At 39.4% G+C, this 22,384-nt stretch overlaps 1 protein-coding gene across 1 annotated transcript in view; it reads right to left on the bottom strand.

Annotated features, from left to right (window-relative positions):
* Window positions 1–22,384, bottom strand: part of usp14 (ubiquitin specific peptidase 14 (tRNA-guanine transglycosylase)) — a 59,430-nt gene that overhangs the window by 4,210 nt on the left and 32,836 nt on the right. Inside the window, exons 9-15 of the mRNA XM_048529749.1 lie at window positions 21,233–21,312; window positions 16,974–17,088; window positions 16,634–16,699; window positions 12,249–12,341; window positions 8,016–8,144; window positions 6,981–7,047; window positions 852–959 (exon numbers count right to left, since the gene is read on the bottom strand). Coding sequence (XP_048385706.1) covers window positions 852–959; window positions 6,981–7,047; window positions 8,016–8,144; window positions 12,249–12,341; window positions 16,634–16,699; window positions 16,974–17,088; window positions 21,233–21,312 — 658 coding nt within the window. The remainder of the gene's footprint in view (window positions 1–851; window positions 960–6,980; window positions 7,048–8,015; window positions 8,145–12,248; window positions 12,342–16,633; window positions 16,700–16,973; window positions 17,089–21,232; window positions 21,313–22,384) is intronic.

Below are 22,384 nucleotides of genomic sequence, written 5' to 3' on the forward strand. Positions count from 1 at the left end.
AAGCCGAGGGAAATATGCTACATTTCAGAGATAGAGGCACTAGCGACAGCTGAGCGCATGTGTGACACCAAAGCAATGATAAGTTGTCTCTTGCTATTTTCTTGATTGGATAGGCTGGTGAGGTCAGTGTGAACTGGCAAAAGGGTTTTATTACTAAAAAGGCATTTGTCAATTCAGAAGTTTCTTATTGAAGTGAAGTTGCTTTTACCATGGTATACCGCCAGACAAGTTTTCAATCCCAAAGTTAGAACAATGACTCTGCTGTTAAGGGTTCTTAGCAAAAAGCACTCCATTCTATAAAAGCTGTTCTTTTCATAAACCTGCTGCTTCCTCACTCTGACCTATGCACGACTGACAGCTTTCTGGAAATAAAACTGGCACAGAAGTGCTACCAGAATTCTCATTTGTAATTTCAATAAGACAATGGAGCAGGCGGATACTCACCCAATTACTTCATGGATCGGTTCCTAAGTAATGCAACTTGACTTATTAAAAATAATACTTTCAGGGTTAATAAAAGTACCTTTGTTTTATCAATAATCATTTGGTAGTAAATACCTTCAACGTTGTTGTAAGAAAAAAACATTTTAGGGTAGTTTTTCATCTTGCTGGTCATCACGATTACTGATTAACTGTCAGCCAATTAGCATTAATATGGGTGTACTCACCATGGCAACAGCTCTATCAGCCAACCAGAGTCCGCCTACCAATTAGCATTCCCTTCTCATGCACTATAAATATTAGATTTTCCTTTAAGTTATCATTTGCAAAATGTCCTAATGAGTGCAAGACAAAAAGTTTCAACGGAATGCGTTTTTTTTAGCAATACTTTACAAAACAAGAAAAATTACCTGATTTTCTTCTAACCCAAGCTACATAATGACCAGATGAACTTGATCTGCCTTGATGTGTTAGCACTGCCATTAGATCATAATATCCACTGTTATTTGAGCCTAAATCTGTCAAAATAAAATGAGAATTTGTTCATTATAAAAGGTCTTAAAAAATAACATATGTATCACAACTTTAATTTTCAGTGTCAAGTTGGTAATCTCACGGTGGAAAGTTACAAGGCACGGATCAAGTACCGTTAGTTATCTGTCAATCTGAAAAGAATATTTTAAGGCTGCGGAAAACTGTCAGCCAGGTTGCAGGTAATAGTGTAGTTTTGGACATAGAGGGTTCTAGAAGTAACAAACAAGATTACAAACTTGGGTTCTCACAAAAAAAATTACAGCCCCATATTGTGAAGAGACAAAATCATCCACTTGTAACTTGATTCTTAAATACTGATGGTATAGAAGCAAAAATAAGCAAAATATAAAAGGTTCCTGTATCAGTTTGCTCATTTGGTAGCATGGTTCACTTGAGCGTAATTTCAAGCATAATGCCAAGCATCCCAGCAAGGCCACAGCTTTCTACTCCAGATGAAAAAACCAAAATTGATGACTAAAAAAGGCTAGTTGCATATTAAACATCACAATAAATCATTCTATAATTCAGACATCAAACCAAATCTGATATGCCAATATAAACAAATTTACAAGTCTCACATGCAGAAGCAAAAATAATAAGAACAATGGCAGGATACTGAAAAATCTTATCAAGGCCTAAATTATGAAAATCATGTGCATCTTTTATAGTCTGCAGGAGTAAAGCCTAAGACAGTGGTCAATTGTTGTTTATCTGGATGCATGGCAGATCAGAACCAACTAGTCATTAAACTGCAAATAGACAACACGTCATGTAGTTTCCTCCTAAACTAACATGTGATCCCCAAAGACCCGTATGATTGCACTACTTCCGGTTGACTTGCGCTAAACTAAAAACTAGACATTAATCTTATGCTCAAGACTCATGGCTTAGTGGATGAGATTCTACTACAAGTAATATAGCTTTTAAAATGCAGATAATCTACATTTGTTCATTTATGACATATTATAGGAGAGAAGCAAACATAATTAGTCGGACTCCTCATCATAGAATCCCTACAAGTGTGCAAAGAGGCCCTTTGGCCCAACAAGTCCACATTGATCCTCTGGAGTATCCCACTCAGACCCATTTCCCATAACCCACTAAATCTACCCATCCCTGAACACTACGGGCAATTTAGCATGGCCAATTCACCTAGCCTGCATATCTTTGGACTGTGGGAGGAAATCAGAGCACCGGGAGGAAACCCACACAGGCATGGGGAGGAAACGCAAACTCCGCACAGACAGTCTCAAAGAGTGGAATCTCTGACAGATGAACTGGAATATCAGCCAAAGTGGATCTAGCTTTAGTTCAAATCTAAATGATAGTACTACTAAAAGAAAATAAAGATATAGTGTGAACTGGAATCAGGACCAGCTGTAACCTCTAACATGACAGTTGATTTAAAAAAAACACTTTAATCAGATGTGGGCATTGCTAGCAAGGCTATTATTTGTACCTCATCTCTAACTGACCTTGAAACGAGTGGCCAGCTAGGCACGTTAGAGAGGAAAGTAAGGAATCAATCACATTGCTCTGAATCAGTCACAGGTAAGCCGGACCAGGGGAAAACACTACAAAATTCCTCTGCTAAAAGGACATGAGTGAGTATGATGGGTTTTTAGTAACAAATGATGACAACTTGTTACTTTTTCTGAGGCTAGCTTTCAATTCCAGGTTTGGTTCATTCATTCGAATTCAAGCATGTTTCTTCCTGCCAAATGGCAAAAACACAAAAGATCCACTTGGGTATTTATTGCTTGGTTTCAAGTTTGCTTAGAATTATGGTATCACTGGAAGCATAGCTGTGTAATTTTCAAAAATAAATTTTTCTTAAACACACAAGTAATTTAGATTTCTGCAAATAACAGTCCATTTTCGACTTATCCTATGAAAGGGCTAAGCATCATTTGCTACTAGTTCCAGGTTAATTATATGTACTACCTGATCAAAAAGCTGAATCAAAAATGTCTACGATATGGTTTTCCATTTCAAGGAATTCTGCAAATTAAAATTAAAGGCAGAACTGCAATTTTATATGCAAGAAATTGAAACACAAGCTAAGAAATTCAAACCATAAATATATACTTTTAAAATTTCATGATTTTCCTCAAAATCAGAGACTCAATACTTTTTCTTATAACTACATCTTATAGCCCTTTGACCAGATGTACAGCCCCCACTGATCAATAGTCTAGTTAGGCATAGCAAGATCCAAGGATCAAACACCGAGAACCCCTCTCGGTACACAGCTTACTGGAAAACATCATCTGCTTTTTCACAATTTTCTCTGAAAAAAAACCTCAACATTTACTTAGCCATACAGTGATAGAGATCTATAGTACGGAGAAAAGGTCCTTTGGCCCATAGCCTCCATGCCAGTCAAAAAAAGAGATCACCTAATTAGACCAATCCCATTTTCCAGCACTTGGCCCATAGCCTCTTACGCCTCTGCAATGCAACAGCACATCTAAATACCTCTTAAATGTTATGAGGGCGTCTGCCTCTATCACGCATAAAGCAAGAGTTTCAGATTCCCACCAATCTGAATGAAGAAAGATTTTCATCATATCAACATTTTATAAGCTCGAGCAGAAACTTCCTACTCTTAAATTCTATACCTTTGTCAACAAAGACAATAAATACACTTTGCCGTCTTAACCACTTTATCAATCTATCCTGATATCTTAACGGACCAGTATACATGCACTTCAAGGTCCCTCTGAACCTCAGCACTTCATGGGGTCCTACCATTTATCATGCATTCCCTTGCCTTATTTGTCCTGCCCAAGTGCATTACCTCACGTTTTTCTGGATTGAATTCCATCTGCCAATGATCAATCCACCTGCCTAGCCCATCTATATCCTCCTGTAATCTGAGGCTATCCTTGTCATTTTTCACTCCAACAATGTGTCATCTGCAAACTTACTCCTACAGTCATCTAAATCATTCACATAAACCACAAAACAGCAAAAGCCTCAAAGCTGACCCTTGTGAGACCCCACAGGAATAAGGTATTCAGTCAGAAAAACCCTCAACTGCCACCCTTTGCTTCCTTCCACTCAGCTGATTCTGGGATTATTTGTCAAAATTTCCTTGGATACCATGAGATCTTACGTTTTCTGTTAGTCTCTCATCTGGGATCTTACTAAATGCCTTGCTGAAGTCCGCGGAAAATATAGCAAAAGCATTGTCCTCATTTACACACCTGGTCACCTTTTCAAAAAACTCCTAAATTAGTGAGACAAGATTTCCTTAACAAAACTAACTGTTCCTGATTAATCCCTGCTTCTACAAATGCAGAATAATTCTGTCTCTCAGAATTACTTCAGTAGTTTCCCCACCACCAATGTTAAACCAACAGCCTATAGTTTCCTCGTTCATCCCTTACTCCCTTCTTGAATAATGGTACCCAGTCTTTCTAGACTCAGTTCCTGGGAAAAAAAAACTTCTTTTAAAAAGAAAAATTCAGATGATTAAATAGTTTAAGATATGAAAGTGAACCACACATGCCATTTTCTTTCTCAAAATATTAAATAATTAAGGTCCTTCCTTTCTTTTTAAAAATATATTTTGAACAGAGGATAAAAGTAATATTAACAAATTTGCTGATGACACAAAGCAGGGTGGCAGTGTGAAATGTGAGGAGGATGTTACGAGAATACAGGGCGACTTGGACAGGCTAGGTGAGTGGACGAATGCATGGCAGATGCAGTTTAATGTGGATAAATGTGAGGTCATCCACTTTGGTGGCTAGAACAGGAAGGCAGATTACTATCTAAATGGAGTCAAGTTAGGTAAAGGGTAAGTACAACGAGATTTAGGTGTTCTTGCACATCAGTAAATGAAAGCAAGCATGGAGGTACAGCAGGCAGTGAAGAAAGCTAATGGCATGCTCCCCTTCATAACAAGAGGAATTGAGTATAGGAGCAAAGAGGTCCTTCTGCAGCTGTACAGGGCCCTGGTGAGACCGCACCTGGAGTATTGTGTGCAGTTTTGGTCTTCAAATTTGAGGAAGGACATTCTTGCAATTGAGGGAGTGCAGCGTAGGTTCACGAGATTAATTCCCAGAATGGCAGGACTATCATATGTTGAAAGATTGGAGCGACTGGGCTTGTACACACTTGAGTTTAGAAGGATGAGAGGGGATCTGATTGAGACGTATAAGATTGTTAAGGGATTGGACACTCTGGAGGCAGGAAGCATGTTTCTGCTGATGGGAGTCCGGAACCAGAGGACACAGTTTAAGAACAAGGGGTAGGCCATTTAAAACAGAGTTGAGGAAAAACTTCTTCACCCAGAGAGTTGTGGATATATACAGAATGCTCTGCCCCAGAAGGCAGTGGAGGCCAAGTCTCTGGATACTTCCAAGAAAGAGATGGATAGAGCTCTTAAAGATAGTGGAATCAAGGGTTATGGGGATAAGGCAGGAACAGGATACTGATTGTGGATGATCAGCCATGATCATAATGAATGGTGGTGCTGGCTCGAAGGGCCGCAAGGCCTACTCCTGCACCTATTGTCTAAAATGTACCAGTAATACACAATGAGACTGTCACAGAGATCAGCCAGATACAACAAGAGCTTTCTCTTGATTGTGCTTTTTTTTTGCTGTTTGTTCTCAGTCTTTATGTCTTTGCTCAGTGACACTCGAAGTAGTTGGTGCCTTCACAGTTCTTCTTCACTTGGGACATGCTACAACAGGCGATGCCCAATTGGGGAAATTGCATTCATTTAGGTACGTTTTCAGGGTGTCCTTGTAGCATTTCCCGTGCCCTCCTAGTGATTGCATACCATTCCAGGAGTAGAACACTTGCTTAGGCAGTCTGGGTGTACGGTCTGCGGACAGTGTGGCCTGCCCATATAGCCGGATGTGTGCAACCAGTGCCTCAATATTGAGAATATTGGTCCTTCTATACTAACAATGGATTTGCAGGATTTTGCAAAAGTAGTGCTGGTGGTAACTGTCATAGAAACATCCATGTTGGCCCATCAAGACTATACCAGCAGAAATATACACCGAGGGTCTCCAGACCTGAAATGTTAACTCTGTTTTCTCCTTCACAGATGCTGCTAGACCTGCTGAGCTTTTCCAGCAACTTTGTTTCTGAAATATACATTATTCCCACTTTTCAGCACTTAACACATAGACATGAATGTTCAAGTGCTTATCCAAGTATTTTTTAAAAGGTTGACATTTCCCACCTCAACTACCCTCCAGGCAGTTTATTCCAGACCCTGGAGATGTAGAAGGGGAGATGTGATACAGGTATTTAAAATCATGAGGTGTCTGGACAGAATTGATAGGTAAATATTGTTTTAACTGGTAAATGGTTAAAAACAACAAATATTTAAGACAGCTTAAGATATATTATATTTAAGAGAAGCAATTGAAACTACAAGAGAAACTCTCATGCAGTGAATTATTAAGAACTAGAGAGTTTGCTGCTTGAGAGTTTGAATGAGATTTATCAATTGAGGCATTAAAGAGGAATTTGGGTTATTACCTGAAAACAAATAATATGCAGCATTACAAGGAAAGGTAGATGAATGGCACGAGGTGAATTAATGAGAGGCGCAGTGCAGAGACGATAAACCAATTGGTCTCTGCTTTTACACTGTAACAATTCAGTGATTCTGTACATCGAATGCTGAAGTCAGGAATTTGGTGTAAATTTGAAGTATTTCTAAACCTGTAATTTAGATTAACATTTAGAATTCGGCTTAGAATTTTAAAAGTTTAAAACAATTAAGGATAGGTAATAATCAAAGGCCTAGCCAGCAGCACATATGCTATGAAAATTTTAAAGTGTGCTGAAACTGCAAACTAGTTGAGATATCCAATTAACAGATACTTCATTAGTAGCCCTTTCATATAGCTTTTCAAAACAATAGTTACAAAATATACATTAATAAAAATTTAAGTAATGACTGCTTAAATTCATTCCACAAGACAGATGAACCTGTCGCATATTGCGAACCAAGTACCTGATTATCTACTTACCGTCAGGGAAATAAAATGGAGCATATTTGACCTCTTTGGGTTCTCCACTTCCATTTTTTGTGTCAGCCTAATAACAAAAACGAATGTGATGTTATACAAAAAAAATTAAGTAAACCCTAGTGATTACAAGCGGCTAAGGGTCCAAAGTGGGGGAACAGAAAGCAACAAGTCATATTCTGGTTAATGATCAACCTGAAAATGTTAACTTGGCTTCTCTTGGCACAGATGTTGCTTGATCTGTTCAGAATATTATTTTTAAAAAGAATAATGAATGCATTCCAACAATAATTTTAACCTTCTTACAAGCTTAAATAAAATCAAACTGGCAAAAGTAGCTTATAGCACCAACTCATAGAATGCACTTAAGAACATTTTCTAGAATAATGTGTTATTCATTCAACCAGAGAGAAGGCCAAAATAAAGTAAAAGCATAAAAGGCTGGAAATTTTCAGGAGGCTTAATAGTACATTTAGTGAGTGAAACAGATCATGTTTTGGATCTATCACCACACAAGCTAATTTTATTTGATAGCATTGTTTAATGCGGAAGGGACAATCAAAAATCTCAGAGTAAAGGATCCTACAGAGCAGAGTGATCGCATTAAGTTTGATACTTATATATGAAAACCCAAAACAAGACTTGAATGCAAATAAAGCCAATGAAATACATATGGATGAGAATCGGTGAAGGTTAATTGAAATTACATATTGAACATAACTTCAGATACTCAGTGCAAATGTTTAAAGAAACAAAATAGCACTCAACAAACCTGAAAATATTAAAAATTTTCTCTCATCATGAATAACCATGATGGCATCCTATATCATAGCACAGAAATGCTTTATTTTTGTAACTGATTTTCATCATAAAGTCATTCAATACTTTGCACAAAATAGTCTCCTTCAAGCACACTGCATATTTAGTGCACTGTAAAACATTCCGACAGATGAATTTTTAGGTAATTTATTTACTCAACCAAGCAACAGCGACAACGAAAGCTACTGGCGAATCACAGGAGAGGTCCTGCAGAATTACCTTCATTGTCTGCATATTAACCTTCTGGTCTTCTTGCTCCTTGAATTTTGACCTGTGTGGAATCATTTTCTCCTGTAGCTCTGGTACACAAAGTTCATATACGTCCAGCATTAGAGGAAACTTGACATCCTGAGGACAAATAATAAAACCAACTTGTTCTGGGCTGTTGCAAAAACTGTACCATAAAGATGTTTACTTAAAAAGGTCTTCTGCTAAAAAAACTAATACAAATGGTAACCCTGGAGGTTCCAATTTACTTTGGTAAACAGCAAGCTACAAAGCTGGAGAAAATAAGTCAAAGATAAGCACACATTCAACAGTTTAAAAACTGTAATTCATCTAAAATAATTGGCACCCTAATTGTATAGGAGGTGCTGTAAGATTCACAATTCATCAGTAGACCCTTAAATTCCAGATTTTTACTGAATTCACATTGCATCTGCTGTGGCAGGATACTAACCCAGGCCCCCAACATTACGTGGGTCTCTGGCTTAACAGTCCAGCGATCGTACTTTAAAGGGAGGTGATGGGGTAAGTTTAATTGAAATAGCAATAAAAACAAAACACATTTGTTTTGAAGCCATGAGAGATGAAAAACACCAATCACCTGCAAGTTACCCATCAAGTCACAAATCATCCTTATTTGGAACAATAAATCACCGTTCCTTTACAGCCAGTGGATCAAAATCCTGGAACTGCCTTTCTCACAGCAGTATGGATATCCCTACACCACAAGCAGTGTACAGTTCAAGGCGACAGTTCACCACCACCAAATCAGGAATTGGGCCTAAATGCTGGCCAAGCCAGCAATACGCACATTCCACAGGCAAGTAACAACATAAGGATAAAGTTAGGGATTTGACTTCTCGTTGGCCTTTTTGAATTGGAGTTTATTCGGACACACACAGACTAGACCAGGTCAGGGCAGCAGGATATCTTACCTAAAGTACAATTGTTAAGCTGGCTAGGTTTAACAATATTCTAACAACATGCTAAGATATTTTTAGCTAACTTTTTAATAGTTTTCTTTCTTTAAAAATAGAAATTAAAATTCCAAAACTACCATAGTGGAATTTAAATTTGAAATCTCTAGATTATCAGTACAGGTGTCTGGATAGTCCAGGCCGAAATAAAACAGAATGCACAGGGTCAACGAGCAAAGAAACAATACTGAATTTTAAGGTGAAGCTGCGTGAACTGGAAGCATGCATTTAGATTCACTAAGAAGTGACCATGGATAAGAAACTATAGTTATTGGAAGATGCTCAAGACACGACATTTATTTTCACTGAGTCACAGAGGTTGAAAAGATTTGGGTTCTGTTTTTACAATTACTCAAGTTTGTATACAATGCGCAGCCACAACTGGATCACCTTTCCCGTGGAGATTAAAATTAGTATTCCATGAGCTGTCTCACCGAAGCCCTGAACATTTGTACTAAGACTTCTTTATTTTTGTGCTACAACCCTCTCACAATTACTTCAGAAATTAAAAACAAACAGATACAGGGAACCTTTGTGTAATGAGAGAGAGGAACTGAAAATAATTAATGTTAACAGGAAAAGGTCTTGAAAAAAAAAAGGGACTAAAGCCTTAGGCTATAATCTAGTGTTTTAAACAAAATGGCTGCTGAGATATGGATGCATTATGACTTACCTGGCTGATAGGTTTGGAACGATCTTAGTGGTTTGGAAAATAGCAAATGCAGTACTGCCATTAAAGAGGAAGTGGGAAATAGAGAACTGTCAATTAGTTAGTCTGTCCTCAGTTGATGGGGAAATACTGGAATTGTTTATCAAGTATGATGTTATTAGTAACAGGGCACACAATACGATTAAGGAGAGTTAATATGGCTATGAGAGAGAGATAGTGTTACAGCATTTTTCAAGAATGTAACTAACATGGCAAAGAAGAACCCATAGTTGCGGTATATTTGTCTTTTTAAAGGGCATTTGATAAAATGGTGCACAGAGGTTGTTACACAGTTCAAGAACTCCTGGGGTTAAAGATAACATGTCAGCATGGACAGAATTTTTAAAAAAATATTAAAAAGAGAGAATAGATATAAATGAATCATCTTCAAGTTGGCAGGCTGTTTCCAAAGGAATGCTGCAAGAATCAATGCTGGAGCCCAGAAATTTGCAAAAAAGTAAATGAGGGAGCCAGTTTAATTTATCTGAGCTTTTGAATAAAACATAGCTTGGTTGGAAAGCAAACTGTGGACAGTCTCTAAAAGAATGCAGTATGATTGTGAATTGGCAAGAACATGGCAGAGCATAAATGGGGGAAAATGTGAAGTTATGCACTTTAGTAGAAATAGCAGAAAAAAGTATGCTTTTCAAATGATGAACTAATAAAGAATGGTGTGCAGAGGGATATGGGAATCACTATACAAGGACCACAAAGTTAATTAGAAGGCACAGCAAAAAAAAGGCAAATGGTAAGTTGATTCCAAACCCCTTGCAATAAAGGCCAAAGAAGTCTGTTACAGTAGTGTAGGACTTTACTGAAACCATAGTTGGAGTATTCAGAATATTTGGGCTCGTTTCTAAGGAAGGATAGTTTGCATCTAGGGGTGGCTATAATTGTCTTAATATAGGTTCACTAGATTGACTGCAGAAATGAGATGATTGCCTTAGGAGTTCTACTATCTAGAATCCACATGACCTAAATTCTGGGAAGGTTCAAAAGGATAGATGCCGCGATGTGCGTGGCATATTTTCAGGATCCAGAATTGGCTATTAACAACAGAGATGAGGAAAACATTATTCACTGAGAGATGTAAATATTCAGTCTTTCAGTAAATTCAAAGGTAGGATTGATAGACTTTTTGACTCTAAAGGAATTAAAACAGGCAGGAATTAGTCTAGAAAATTAAGTTGAAGTGATAGTCTTATTACATGGCAAATTCAGTAGTGCAAAATGTTTGTCACTGGATGAGTAGTCTAGATAAGTGTTCAAATCACAGAAGGCAATGTAAATTTAATTAAGTAAATAAAATGGGGAAATAAAACTAGGCTCAGTGTTGGTGGCCATGACAATGGTTTAAAAATCCATCTGTTTCATCGATGCCTTTTGGAGGAAAGAAGCTTACAGTTCTTATTACTTGAACGTAGCACTGACGTAGTGTTTTCTTTAAAGGAATGTAGCTTAAAAGAACATTGCTGGAAGAACAGACACGTTGTTGAAGCTTTTAATTGTGCACTTATCAGGTCAACTTTCAATCAGCACAAGTTAGATCACAGTACCAAAGACTGCTTTCTCCATTGCAGTGTCTTGGCCAACGGATACCAAGAAGTTTCCAAAGTTCCTGGATAATTCACAAAAGCTAAGAGGCTGGATATATGCCCTTTTATTTTCAGATAAAAAATGCCCTTGTGTATCATTATACTTTGCTTCGAATGAGCACAAATGACTCTCAGGACGAGTTCAACCGACTATCTTAAGGCAGTTGTTAAGTGTTCTTAGGGAACAATCCTGTGTTTGCTAATAAATCGGCGCAGAATCTCATGGCAGAAACAAAATTTGAAATTTGGTATTCTTATGCCTGCCCTTGTGTGTGCAAGATGAAAAACACGGAGTTGTTGGTTGGTTCGCTGAGCTAACTGGTTTTGGTGCAAATGTTTCGTCTCCCTTCTAGGTCACCTCTTCAGCACAAGAATTCCTGGAGGCCTGGTTTTCAATCACTAGTACGATAAACATGTTGAAATAGACCCCATCTATATGTCACGCCAGCACAAAACCAGAAACAAGACTACCCACCATAACAGAACAGACCAGACCATATAAATTCAGAGCAGGGCAGAACGACAGTGCTTCAACGGTGGCTAGACAACAGTGAAGATGTCACCCAGAAGGGGACACAACATTTGCACCAAAAAAAAAATCAGTCAGCTTGGCAAATCAACGAACAACTCCAACCACAACCCGAGCTACAGATCTTCGCTAAAAAAATTTAAAGGTGAAAAACATCTCCATTCAGCAAGAATCAAGATCTGTACTACTAAATGACAGCTATATGAATAATATTCATGATTATTTTACTCGACATTTGATTTATTTCAAAAGTGGTCCCTTTTGAAAGATTTCAATTTGATGGATCATCAAGCCTTGCTGTCTGGTACGCAACAAAAATAAAAGGAAAATTTAGGAAATGTAATAGGCATCAAGAAACCAGGTGTACACATTTTTCAAATGGACTGGCCAACACTTCTGTTCGGCACATTTACCAACCTTGAGAACTTTGGCATTTACAGACTCTTTTTCCTTGTAGAAAAATCTCACCATCTGAACTGTAAGGTATGCAGGCAAACGCCGAATTTTAGACTAAATGAAACAAAATTAAATTTCAATTAGAGTGCAAGGAGGGTTATCCATTCGGAATTAAAATTCATCCCAGAACTATTTTACTCATTAGAGCTGCAAATAATTTTCAATACACACACTATTTCTACAAAACTTTCCATATTAAAGATGCTGTACAAAGATAACCCTGTGACATCGTATTTATCTAAGTTATACTTCAATTGCTATGCACGTGCCAACTCTCAAAACTGGATGAGAGGGTGCAAACTTGGAAACATCACATATATTCCATCATCTAAACCATTAATGCATATTTGTGACTAACTGGAGTCCAAGCATGGATTCCTGCAGTATCTCACTTGTCACTGGCTGCCACTCAGAAAATGACCCATTTATTTCCTTTGCTACTCTTTATTTACTTTGTTTCCTGCCTGCTAGCCAGTTCTCTATGCATGTCAGTAGACTAACCCCAACTGTGTGTTTTAATTTTAACATGTTCACCTGTTATGTGGGACATTATCGAAAGCCTGCTGAAAACACAAAAAAGGTGCAACAGGCACTGGCTCCCCTTTTATTAACTCTACTAAAAACATCAACAAAAAAATCAGTAGATTTATCGAGCATGATTTCCCTTTTGCAAATCCACAGTGACTTGTCTGATTCTGTAACTTTTCCCAAACGTAGAAGCCACACGACACCAGGTTATAGTCCAACAAGTTTATTTGAAATCACATGCTCCAAAAGCTTGCAAATTCAAATTAACGTGTTGGACTATAACTGGCGTCTTGTACTTCTGACCTTGTCCACCCCAGTCCAGTAACACCACCTCCATATCACTTTTCCAAGGTCATGGCTGATCGAATATTCCAATGCCTTCTGTAAGACCATAATATCACAAGACATCGGAGCAGTAAGTAGGCCATTCGGCCCACTGAGACTGCTCTGCCATTCAATCACATCCGATAAATTCCTCAACCCCATTCTCCCACTTTCTCCCCATAACCCTTGATAATCAAGAACCTATCTACCTTAGTCTTAAATGCACTCAATGACATGACCTCAACAGCCTTTATGGCAGTGAATTCCACAGATTCACCACTCTCTGGCTGAAGAAGTTTCTCCTTATGTCTATTCTAAACGGTCTCCCCTTCACTCTAACGCTGTGCCCTTGGGTCCTGGTCTCTCCTACCAATGGAAGCATCGTCCCAACATCCACTCTGGCCAGCCCATTTGGTATTCTGTAAGTTTCAATTAGATTCCTCCCTCATCCTTCTAAATTCCAATGAGTATAGTCCCAAAGTCCTCAAAAATTCCTCATATGTTAAGCTTTCCATTCCTGGGATTATTCTCTTGAACCTCCTCTGAACCCGCTCCAGGGCCAGTACATCCTTCCTGAGATATGAGGCCCAAAACTGCAAACAATACTCCAAATGTGGCCTGGACGGACCCTTATAAAGCCACAGTAGTACATCCCTCCTTTTATATTCAAGTCCTCTCAAAATAAATGCCAAAGTTGCATTTGCCTTCCTGGCTACTGACTCAACCTGCAAGTTTACCTTGAGAGGATCTTGGGCTAGAATTCCCAAGTCTCTTTGCACTTCAGACTTCTGAATTTTCTCCCCATTTAGAAAATAGACCACGCTTTTATTCTTCTTACCAAGGAGCGTGACCTCACTCTTTCCCACGTTGTACTCCATCTGCCACTTCTTTGCCCACGTTCCTAACCTGTCCAAATCCTTCTGCAGCCTCATCTCCTCAATACTACCTGTCTCTCCATCTATCTTTGTATCGTCTGCAAACTTGGCCAGAATGCCCACAGTTCCTTCATCTAGATCATTAACGTATAAAGTGAAAAATTGTGGTCCCATCACAGACCCATGCGGAACACCATTTATCACCAGCTGCCATCCTGAGAAAGACCTTTTTATCTCCACTCTCTGCTTTCTGCCAGACAGCCGATTGTCTATCCGTGTTAGCACCTTTCTTCTAATACCATAGGACCTCATCTTACTCAGCAGCCTCCTGTGTGGCACCTTGTGAAAGGCCTTCTTGAAGACCAGGTAGATAACATCCATTGGCTCTCCTTGGTCTACCCTGCTCATTACTTCCTCAAAGAATTCCAGCAGATTTGTCAGGCATGACCTAACCTTGGTGAAACCATGCTGACTTTGCCCTACTTCACCATACACTTCCAAATATTCAGAAATCTCATCCTTAATGACGGGCTCCAAAATCTTACTAAGGGCCGAGGTTAGGGTAATTTTCCATCTTTCTCCCTTTTTAAACATGGATATCATGTTAGCAATTTTCTAATCCTCTGGGGCCTACCCACCTCATCCCTACAACCCCGTATCAATTTCTACCTCTACGTACTAAAAGACTGAAACTCTACAGCCGTCTATGATTGGAATTGCAAATGTTTGTAAGATTATCATTTTTCTAAATTGCAGACTTTAATGGCACCCCCCCCCCCCCATATTCAAATTGTGCCACTGATTCTACACTCCCTAGCCAGAGGAAATATCTTATCTGCATTTACCCCTTTAAGTATTTCATAAGTTTCAATGAGTCCACCTCTCATTCTTTGAAAGTGTAGAGAATACAGGCTTGTTCACCCAAACCTTCTTCCAGCCCAGGCACAAGTTTGCTGAATCTTCATTGAATCTTCTCTTTATGGCAAATGTATCTTCCCTGAGATATGGATGCCAAAAGTACACCCAGACATGGTCAAATGAAGGTCCTAATTAACTGATGCAAGCCTTCACAATTCCTTTATTCTTCTCTTCTTGCAATAAGGACCATTAAGTATAGGAGCAGAATCAGGCCACTTGGCCCATTGAGTCTGCTCTGCCATTCAATTATGGGTGATATGCTTCTCAACCCTATTCTCCTCCTTCTCCCTGTAACCTTTGACCCTTTATCAATCAAGGACCTCTCTATCTTAAATAAACGCAATGACTTGGCCTCCTCCGGATTCTGCGGCAACGAGTTCCACAGATTCGCCATCCTCTGGCTAAAGAAATTCCTTCTTATCTCAGTTCTAAAGGTCTGTCCATTCACCAAGGCTGTATTCTCACATCCTAGTTTCTCCTTCTAGTGGAAGCATCATCTCCAGCTCCACTATGTACACGTCTCTTCGTATTCTGTAAGTTTAAATGAGACTTGCCCCATCCTCCCTCCCCAAATTCTTCTCGATGTTATTGACTACAGACCCAACTTCCTCAATTGCTCCTAATATGACAAGTCCTTCACTCCTAGGATCATTTTTAATGAACGTTGTCTGGAACCCCTCCAAAACTAGCACATCCTTCCCTAAATGCAGAGCCCCAAACTGTTCTCAATATTCCAAATGCTGTATGACCAGAGCCTTATGAACATTCAGCAGTATATCCCGGCTCTTCTTTGCCCATTCTTCTAGCCTGTCCCAAGTCCTTCTGCAGCCTTTCTCACTCCTGAAAACTACCTGTCCTTCCACTTACCTTTGTGTCATATGCTAACTGAAAGGCTAACATTCCATTGGTTTTCTTATTTTGTTTCGTATATCCAACATCTTACCATTTAAGTACTTTACACACCTATTTCTCCAACCAAGTGGATAAACCCACCTTTTTTTTTCCAATCTGGAATGTTCTTGTTCATTCACATTCTCTCCAAATCTTCCTGAAGCCACTTTACAACTTCCTCACAACATATAATCCCATTTAGCTTTGTATCATCCAAAAATTTTGAAATATTATATTTGGTCCCCACTTGCAACAAATCCATATGTGTAATGAACGGCTGGGGCTTAAGTACTGATTCTTGCTGCGCTGTGCTGTACTAAGCACACAGTTTGCCAACATGAAAACGACCTATATACTCGTACTTCACATTTCTTGTCCATTAGCCAATCATTAATCCACGTCAGTATACTACTCCTACCCCACGTGTTTCAATATCTCTAACCAACCTCCTGTGGGAACATTTATCAGAAGCCTTTTAAAAGTCTAAGTATACTACACTGTGTGGCTCATTTTTGTCAATTTTGCTCATAACATATTCAAAATAAGTTTATCAAATTTCCCATTCCCAAATCCATGCTGATAATGCCTAAACAAATCATTAACAACCAGCTTATCTGTTATCACATTCTTTATAATAGATAACTACTGATGCAAGACTAACAGGTTTGTGGTTCCTTATTGTACCCCCCCCTCCCCAGAGATTTTAAAGGCTATCAATCCTTTTTTCTTCAAACCTTAAATTTAGTAGCAACTTAGAAATGCACTTTAACATTACTCCCAAAATGTAGTCATTACACTAAAAGTACTTACAGATTTTATATACAAAGCATTTCTTTGCAATGTAGGGGAATGTTTGGTGAGCTCTTCATGAAGGCGCTGAGAAATTAAAAATTAAAAAAGTTACTTAGCTGACCTTAAACAGAGAATGCAGTTTTTGTCAATCTTGAGCAAGCTTTCAGCTCTCAATTTTATCCACTATGTTAACAATGGTGAACATAATAAAGTGAAGTACATCTCTAATTCAAGGTTGATTTTCAGGCAACTTTCAAACCAACAAAAAAAATGTAATTTCATGCATAAATTGTCATCTTCACAAACCTTGTTTTAAAGCCTTTAATTATTAATTTACTTGACAAATTTGGGTACTCACCAACTTCAGGCCTGTAAAAAGGTATTTAACTTCTTGATTAATAAAACAGCTAAGTTGAAGTTGTGTTTCCTTGCCCTTTGTCACTTCCTCATCATCTGTTTCAGTGCACCTCATGCTTTAAGAAAATTAAGGATGAACTCATATGAAGCCAGCATCGATAAAGCAACATACGGATTTCCCCAAATTTCCAAATGAAACAAGACGAAAACTTGTATCACACAGAAAATGGTAGAAACAAATCGAGCAGCATTATTGGAAACAGTGATAATGGGAACTGCAGATGCTGGAGAATACAAGATAACAAAGTGTGAAGCTGGATGAACACAGCAGGCCAAGCAGCATCTCAGGAGCACAAAAGCTGACGTTTCGGGCCTAGACCTTTCATCAGGGAGGGGGATGGGGAGAGGGTTCTGGCATAAATAGGGAGAGAGGGGGAGGCGGACCGAAGTTGGAGAGAAAAGAAGATAGGCGGAGAGGGGAGTATAGGTGGAGAGGTAGGGAGGGGATAGGTCAGTTCAGGGAAGACGGACAGGTCAAGGAGGTGGGATGAGGCAGTAGGTAAGAAGTGAAAGTGCGGCTTGAGGTGGGAGGAAGGGATGGGTGAGAGGAAGTACAGGTTAAGGAAGTGGAGTCAGGCTGAGCTGGTTTTGGGATGCAGTGGGGGAAGGGGAGATTTTGAAGCTTGTGAAGTCCACATTGATACCATTGGGCTGCAGGGTTCCCAAGCAGAATGAGAGTTGCTGTTTCCTGCAAATTTCGGGTGGCATCATTGTGGCACTGCAGGAGGCCCATGATGGACATGTTGTCTGAGGAATGGGAGAGGGAGTTAAAATGGTTTGTGACTGGGAGGTGCAGTTGTTTATTGCGAACCTCCCAGTTGCGAACCATTTCAACTCCCCCTCCCATTCCTTAGATAACACGTCCATCCTGGGCCTCCTGCAGAGCCACAACAATGCCACCCGAAATTTGCAGGAACAGCAACTCATATTCACTGCGGCCCAATGGTATCAATGGGGACTTCACAAGCTTCAAATTCTACCCCCCCCCCCACCCCACTGCATCCCAAAACCAGCCCAGCTCGTCCCTGCTTCCTTAACCTGTTCTTCCTTTCACTTATCCCCTCTTCCCACCTCAAGCCACACCTCCATTCCCTAGCTACTAACCTCATCCCACCCCCTTGACCTGTCTATCCTCCCCAGACTGACCTATCCCCTCCCTACCTACACTCACCTCTACTATCTCCATCTCCACCCCTTTAACTTGTCTGTCTCCTCTCCACCTATATTCTCCTCTATCCATCTTCGATCCGCCTCCCCCTCTCTCCCTGTTTATTTCAGAATCCTCTCCCACTCCCCGCCTCCCCCTTTTCTGATGAAGGGTCTCGGCCCAAAACGTCAGCTTTTGTGCTCCTAAGATGCTGCTTGGTCTGCTGTGTTCATCCAGCTCCACACTGTGTCATCTCGGATTCTCCAGCATCTGCAATTCCCATTATCTCTAAACAAAGGTTTGCGATTAGCGCAATGCAGGAGCAATTAAACGACAAAAGGGTTGGTGGTGGAAGGCTAATAGGAATACCAACAGATCAGGAATGTTTACAGGAGATGTGAATAGCAAAATGATGAATAACAGCCATCAAACAGAAAAGAAGAGAGAAAAACAAAGTTAGTAAATGCTAAAACTACTTCAAAGAAAGAAGAAACAAAATGGGACCAGAGGTAACAGCTCCAATTGATGTTTATAGCATTACTACATTCCTGGTAGTTACTACTAACCAGAAACTGAACTGGACTAGTCATATAAATACCGTGTCTACAAGAACAGGTCAGAGACTAGAAATACTGTTGCAAAGCATCCTATCTCCTTGATGACTGTCCACCACCTACAAGGCACAAAGTCAAGAAAGTGATGGAAGACACTCATTCAAGCAAATGGACAGCAACTCCAACAAACAATCAAAAGTCCACAGCAAAGCAGCCCACTTGATTACTTCACATTCACAGACTTAAACAATTGTTCCCATCACCACCAACGCATTGTGGGACCAATACCATCCACAAGACATACTGCAGTAACTCATCAAGGTTCCTCTGACAGCACATTACAAACGTGCAAATTTCCCATCTAGAAGGACAAGGGAGGCAGGTACTTGAGAACATATTTCCCTTCTGGTCACACACCTCACTGATTCAGAGCTATATTGCAATTCTTATCGCAGGTTCAAAATCGTGGAACACTGTTCCTAAACCTGCCCTACACGCCAAGGATTGCAGCTTACAACCACCTTCTCTAGGGCATTTTGTGATGGACAATAGCTGCTGGTCTAGCCAGCAACACCCACGTTCCATGAATGCCAAATAAATGTTGCAAGTCAAAAATGTCTAATAAAAAGTGGGAACATGAAGGAATTTGTGGACAGAAGTCAGAAAAATATGACAAGCAACTGGAAATTCAGTCACATTTGCAGACATAATGCAAGTGCTCCAAAAATTGGTCACCCAGTCTGTAGAGTTACCCATCAACAGGGAATTAATACTGAATACTTGAATGCATTCATCAACCTGGATTTAAAAATTTGCTTTTTACAAAGTAATCAGCAGAAGCATGTAAATCAGTGATCCAAGTGAAATTCCAAAATTTCAGCATTAGTATTTTGCTATTAATATTTTACTAGTGTTATTTTCAATATTAGTGAGCACTGATCGCTACTTAGATACATTTAAAATCTGTTTTCGTAAACAATTCAGATTTAAGGATCACGCAGGCCAAAGGAATCTGCAGCTTATTTAAGGTTCCACACTGGAGATGTAGCAGGACAACACAGAGCCCAGAAAGGTGGAGGAATGGTAAGGCTTGCCTTTTCATAGTGCAAGAGGAATCTGATATCATTTGATATTGCTAAGCTATAGGAGGAAGCTAGACAAGAAAATCTGAAATGATTAAGACAGCAGCATCGTCCGTTACTTCAAAAACTCGAGATACTTGCCAACCATGTCAAATTCTGCAGAAGTACTGAATAAAAACACAATGCACTCAGATACTGAAGTTACAGTTAGTGCCTTTAGTTTGAACCACTTTAAATGCTCATGCCATAATTATAAACCTGATTAGAAAATCCAAACAAGGCACTGGAAGAAAACGGAGGTTACAGACAGGGGCAATCATTTTTGAGGAGAATAAAAAGTTGACAATTAGGTTTGAGGATTTTTCTGGATGAGACTATAGTTTTGAAAAGGAGACAAGCAATACTGGAGGATAGGATTCCCTAAGTAAAAACAGCAAAATGGCAGGAAGAGAAATGGAGTTAATGTTTCAGGAGTGTATGACATTAAACATTTCAGATCCCCTTTACACTCAAATTTTTCTCTTGAGTCATTCACAGTGTCCATTATTGAGGCCCCAACAAGAATAGTGCTTCAGTTTCTTCTGGTCTGCAGGTGATTCCCAAGTCTAAACATTTCTTGCAGGTGAAAGTAGATACTAAATCTGTGCAAGTAGTAATCAATGTTCACTGGTAATGCAACAAGAGGTGAACCTCATGGACAAGGTGAACATTGAAGTGCATGAAAGAGAAGTCTTTGAGGGGAAGTTTAGTTGATGGATAAAGATGAAGGCTACAGAAAGAAAGCAACAAGGGCAACTGAATGGATTGTTTAATCCTTACTAATAAGAAAATAGCCCAAGAATTCAGTGCATCTGTTAGAGAAGAGAGGGAAATCAAGTGGAGAAAACTAGAAACAGGCATTATCTTTGGTTTCTAGGATGATTTCTGGAGTTGTGTGTGGCCTTCAGAGGGGAACAAGATCCATATGAGGTTATGTTATCCAGCTGGATCTCAAGGCAAACATCTAAATAAATTTTGATAGACAACGATCTGTGATCATTTGACTCAATAAAGCAAAACTATTGCCCGTAGCAGGTGGCATTTAGTGTAATGTTGGGTACAAAACAAATTATTAATTTTTACACCTTCTATCGTGAGATAAATCACTTCATAAATTGGAAGGAAGGCCAGACATGGAAACCAAATATTGGCAGTTTTCACATGTTGCTTTGAACAATTTATGTTCAAGTTGAAAGGAAACAAAGGGAGGGTTGTGTGGCAGAGATTGTGGTGGGGGGGGGGGGTAAAAACTGAGAGGGCAAAAATTAAGTACAATGCAATATCGTACTTAAACATTAATATAAAATAACTGCTGGATTCCTCTAATTTATTAAACAAACAAAGGCTTTCCATATGATTTTTCATTTGTAAAGGATACGACGTTTCATATTCTATTCCAAAGAACTGATCAATAAAGTTTCTCTTGTTTGTTGAAGATGTTGCTCCCTCCGAATTAGTCTAGAAGACAAAAAAATTCAAAGGTCGTTAATCAGAAAAACTACAAGCAAACTTGTAAACTAAGAAATAAAGTAAGGGGCAGATGAGTGAAAAAAGCAGCTCTCATTCAAGTGGTCATCAGTATGTGAAATTCGCTTTCCCAGAAAGTGGATGGAGTTTGGAACACTGAATTTATTTAAGACTGAGTTAGATTGATTGAAAAGGGTGCAGACAAGAAAATGGAAAAGTGACCATAAACAGATTTTAATGAACGTCAAAGCAGGCTCAAAGAGGTGAACGGCAAAGTCCTGTTCCTAAATCTTGTGTTCTTTTGTACAAATACTGTCAAAGCATTTGAAACGGCCTATATTTTGGTGGCAGGAAAAGGATGTCACAAGGTTTGTCATAGAGCCATACAGACGTACAGCACGGAAGCAGACCCTTCAGTCCAACTTGTCCATGCCGACCAGATAACCTAAATTAATCCATTCCCATTAGCCAGAATTTGTCCCATATCCCTCCAAACCTCCTTCTTCAGATACCTATCAGAATGCCTTTCAAATGTTGTAATTGTACCAGCCCCCACCACTTCCTCTGACAGCTCATTCCATACGAGTACCACCCCCTGTGTGAAAGGGTTGCCCCTTAGGTCGCTTTTAAATCTTTCTCCTCTCACCTTAAACCTATGCCCTCTAGTTTTGGGCTCCCCCACCCTGAGGAAATGACCCTGTTTATTTACCCTGTCCATGCCCCTCATGGTTTTGTAAACTTCCATAAGGCTGTCTGTCAGCCCCCAATGCTCCAGGGAACACAGGCCCAGCCCATTCAGCCTCTCTTTGTAGCTCAACCCCTCCAAACCCAGCAATATCCTTGTAACTATTTTCTGAACCATTTCAAGTTTAATAGCATCTTTCCTAATGCAAGGAGACCAGAACTGAACTCAGTATTGCAGAAGTGGCCTAACCAATCAAAAGCTTAAACACACATGACAACATATTCAAGAACAGCATCTTTCCCACTGGCTTTAGACTTCTGAATGGACCTCTCAAATTTTAAATGTAATGTTTATCTTGCTCTTAGTGTGCCTTCTCTA

This window comes from Stegostoma tigrinum, chromosome 5, assembly GCF_030684315.1.
Source record: "Stegostoma tigrinum isolate sSteTig4 chromosome 5, sSteTig4.hap1, whole genome shotgun sequence".
In the NCBI taxonomy this organism is placed as follows: Eukaryota; Metazoa; Chordata; class Chondrichthyes; order Orectolobiformes; family Stegostomatidae; genus Stegostoma; species Stegostoma tigrinum.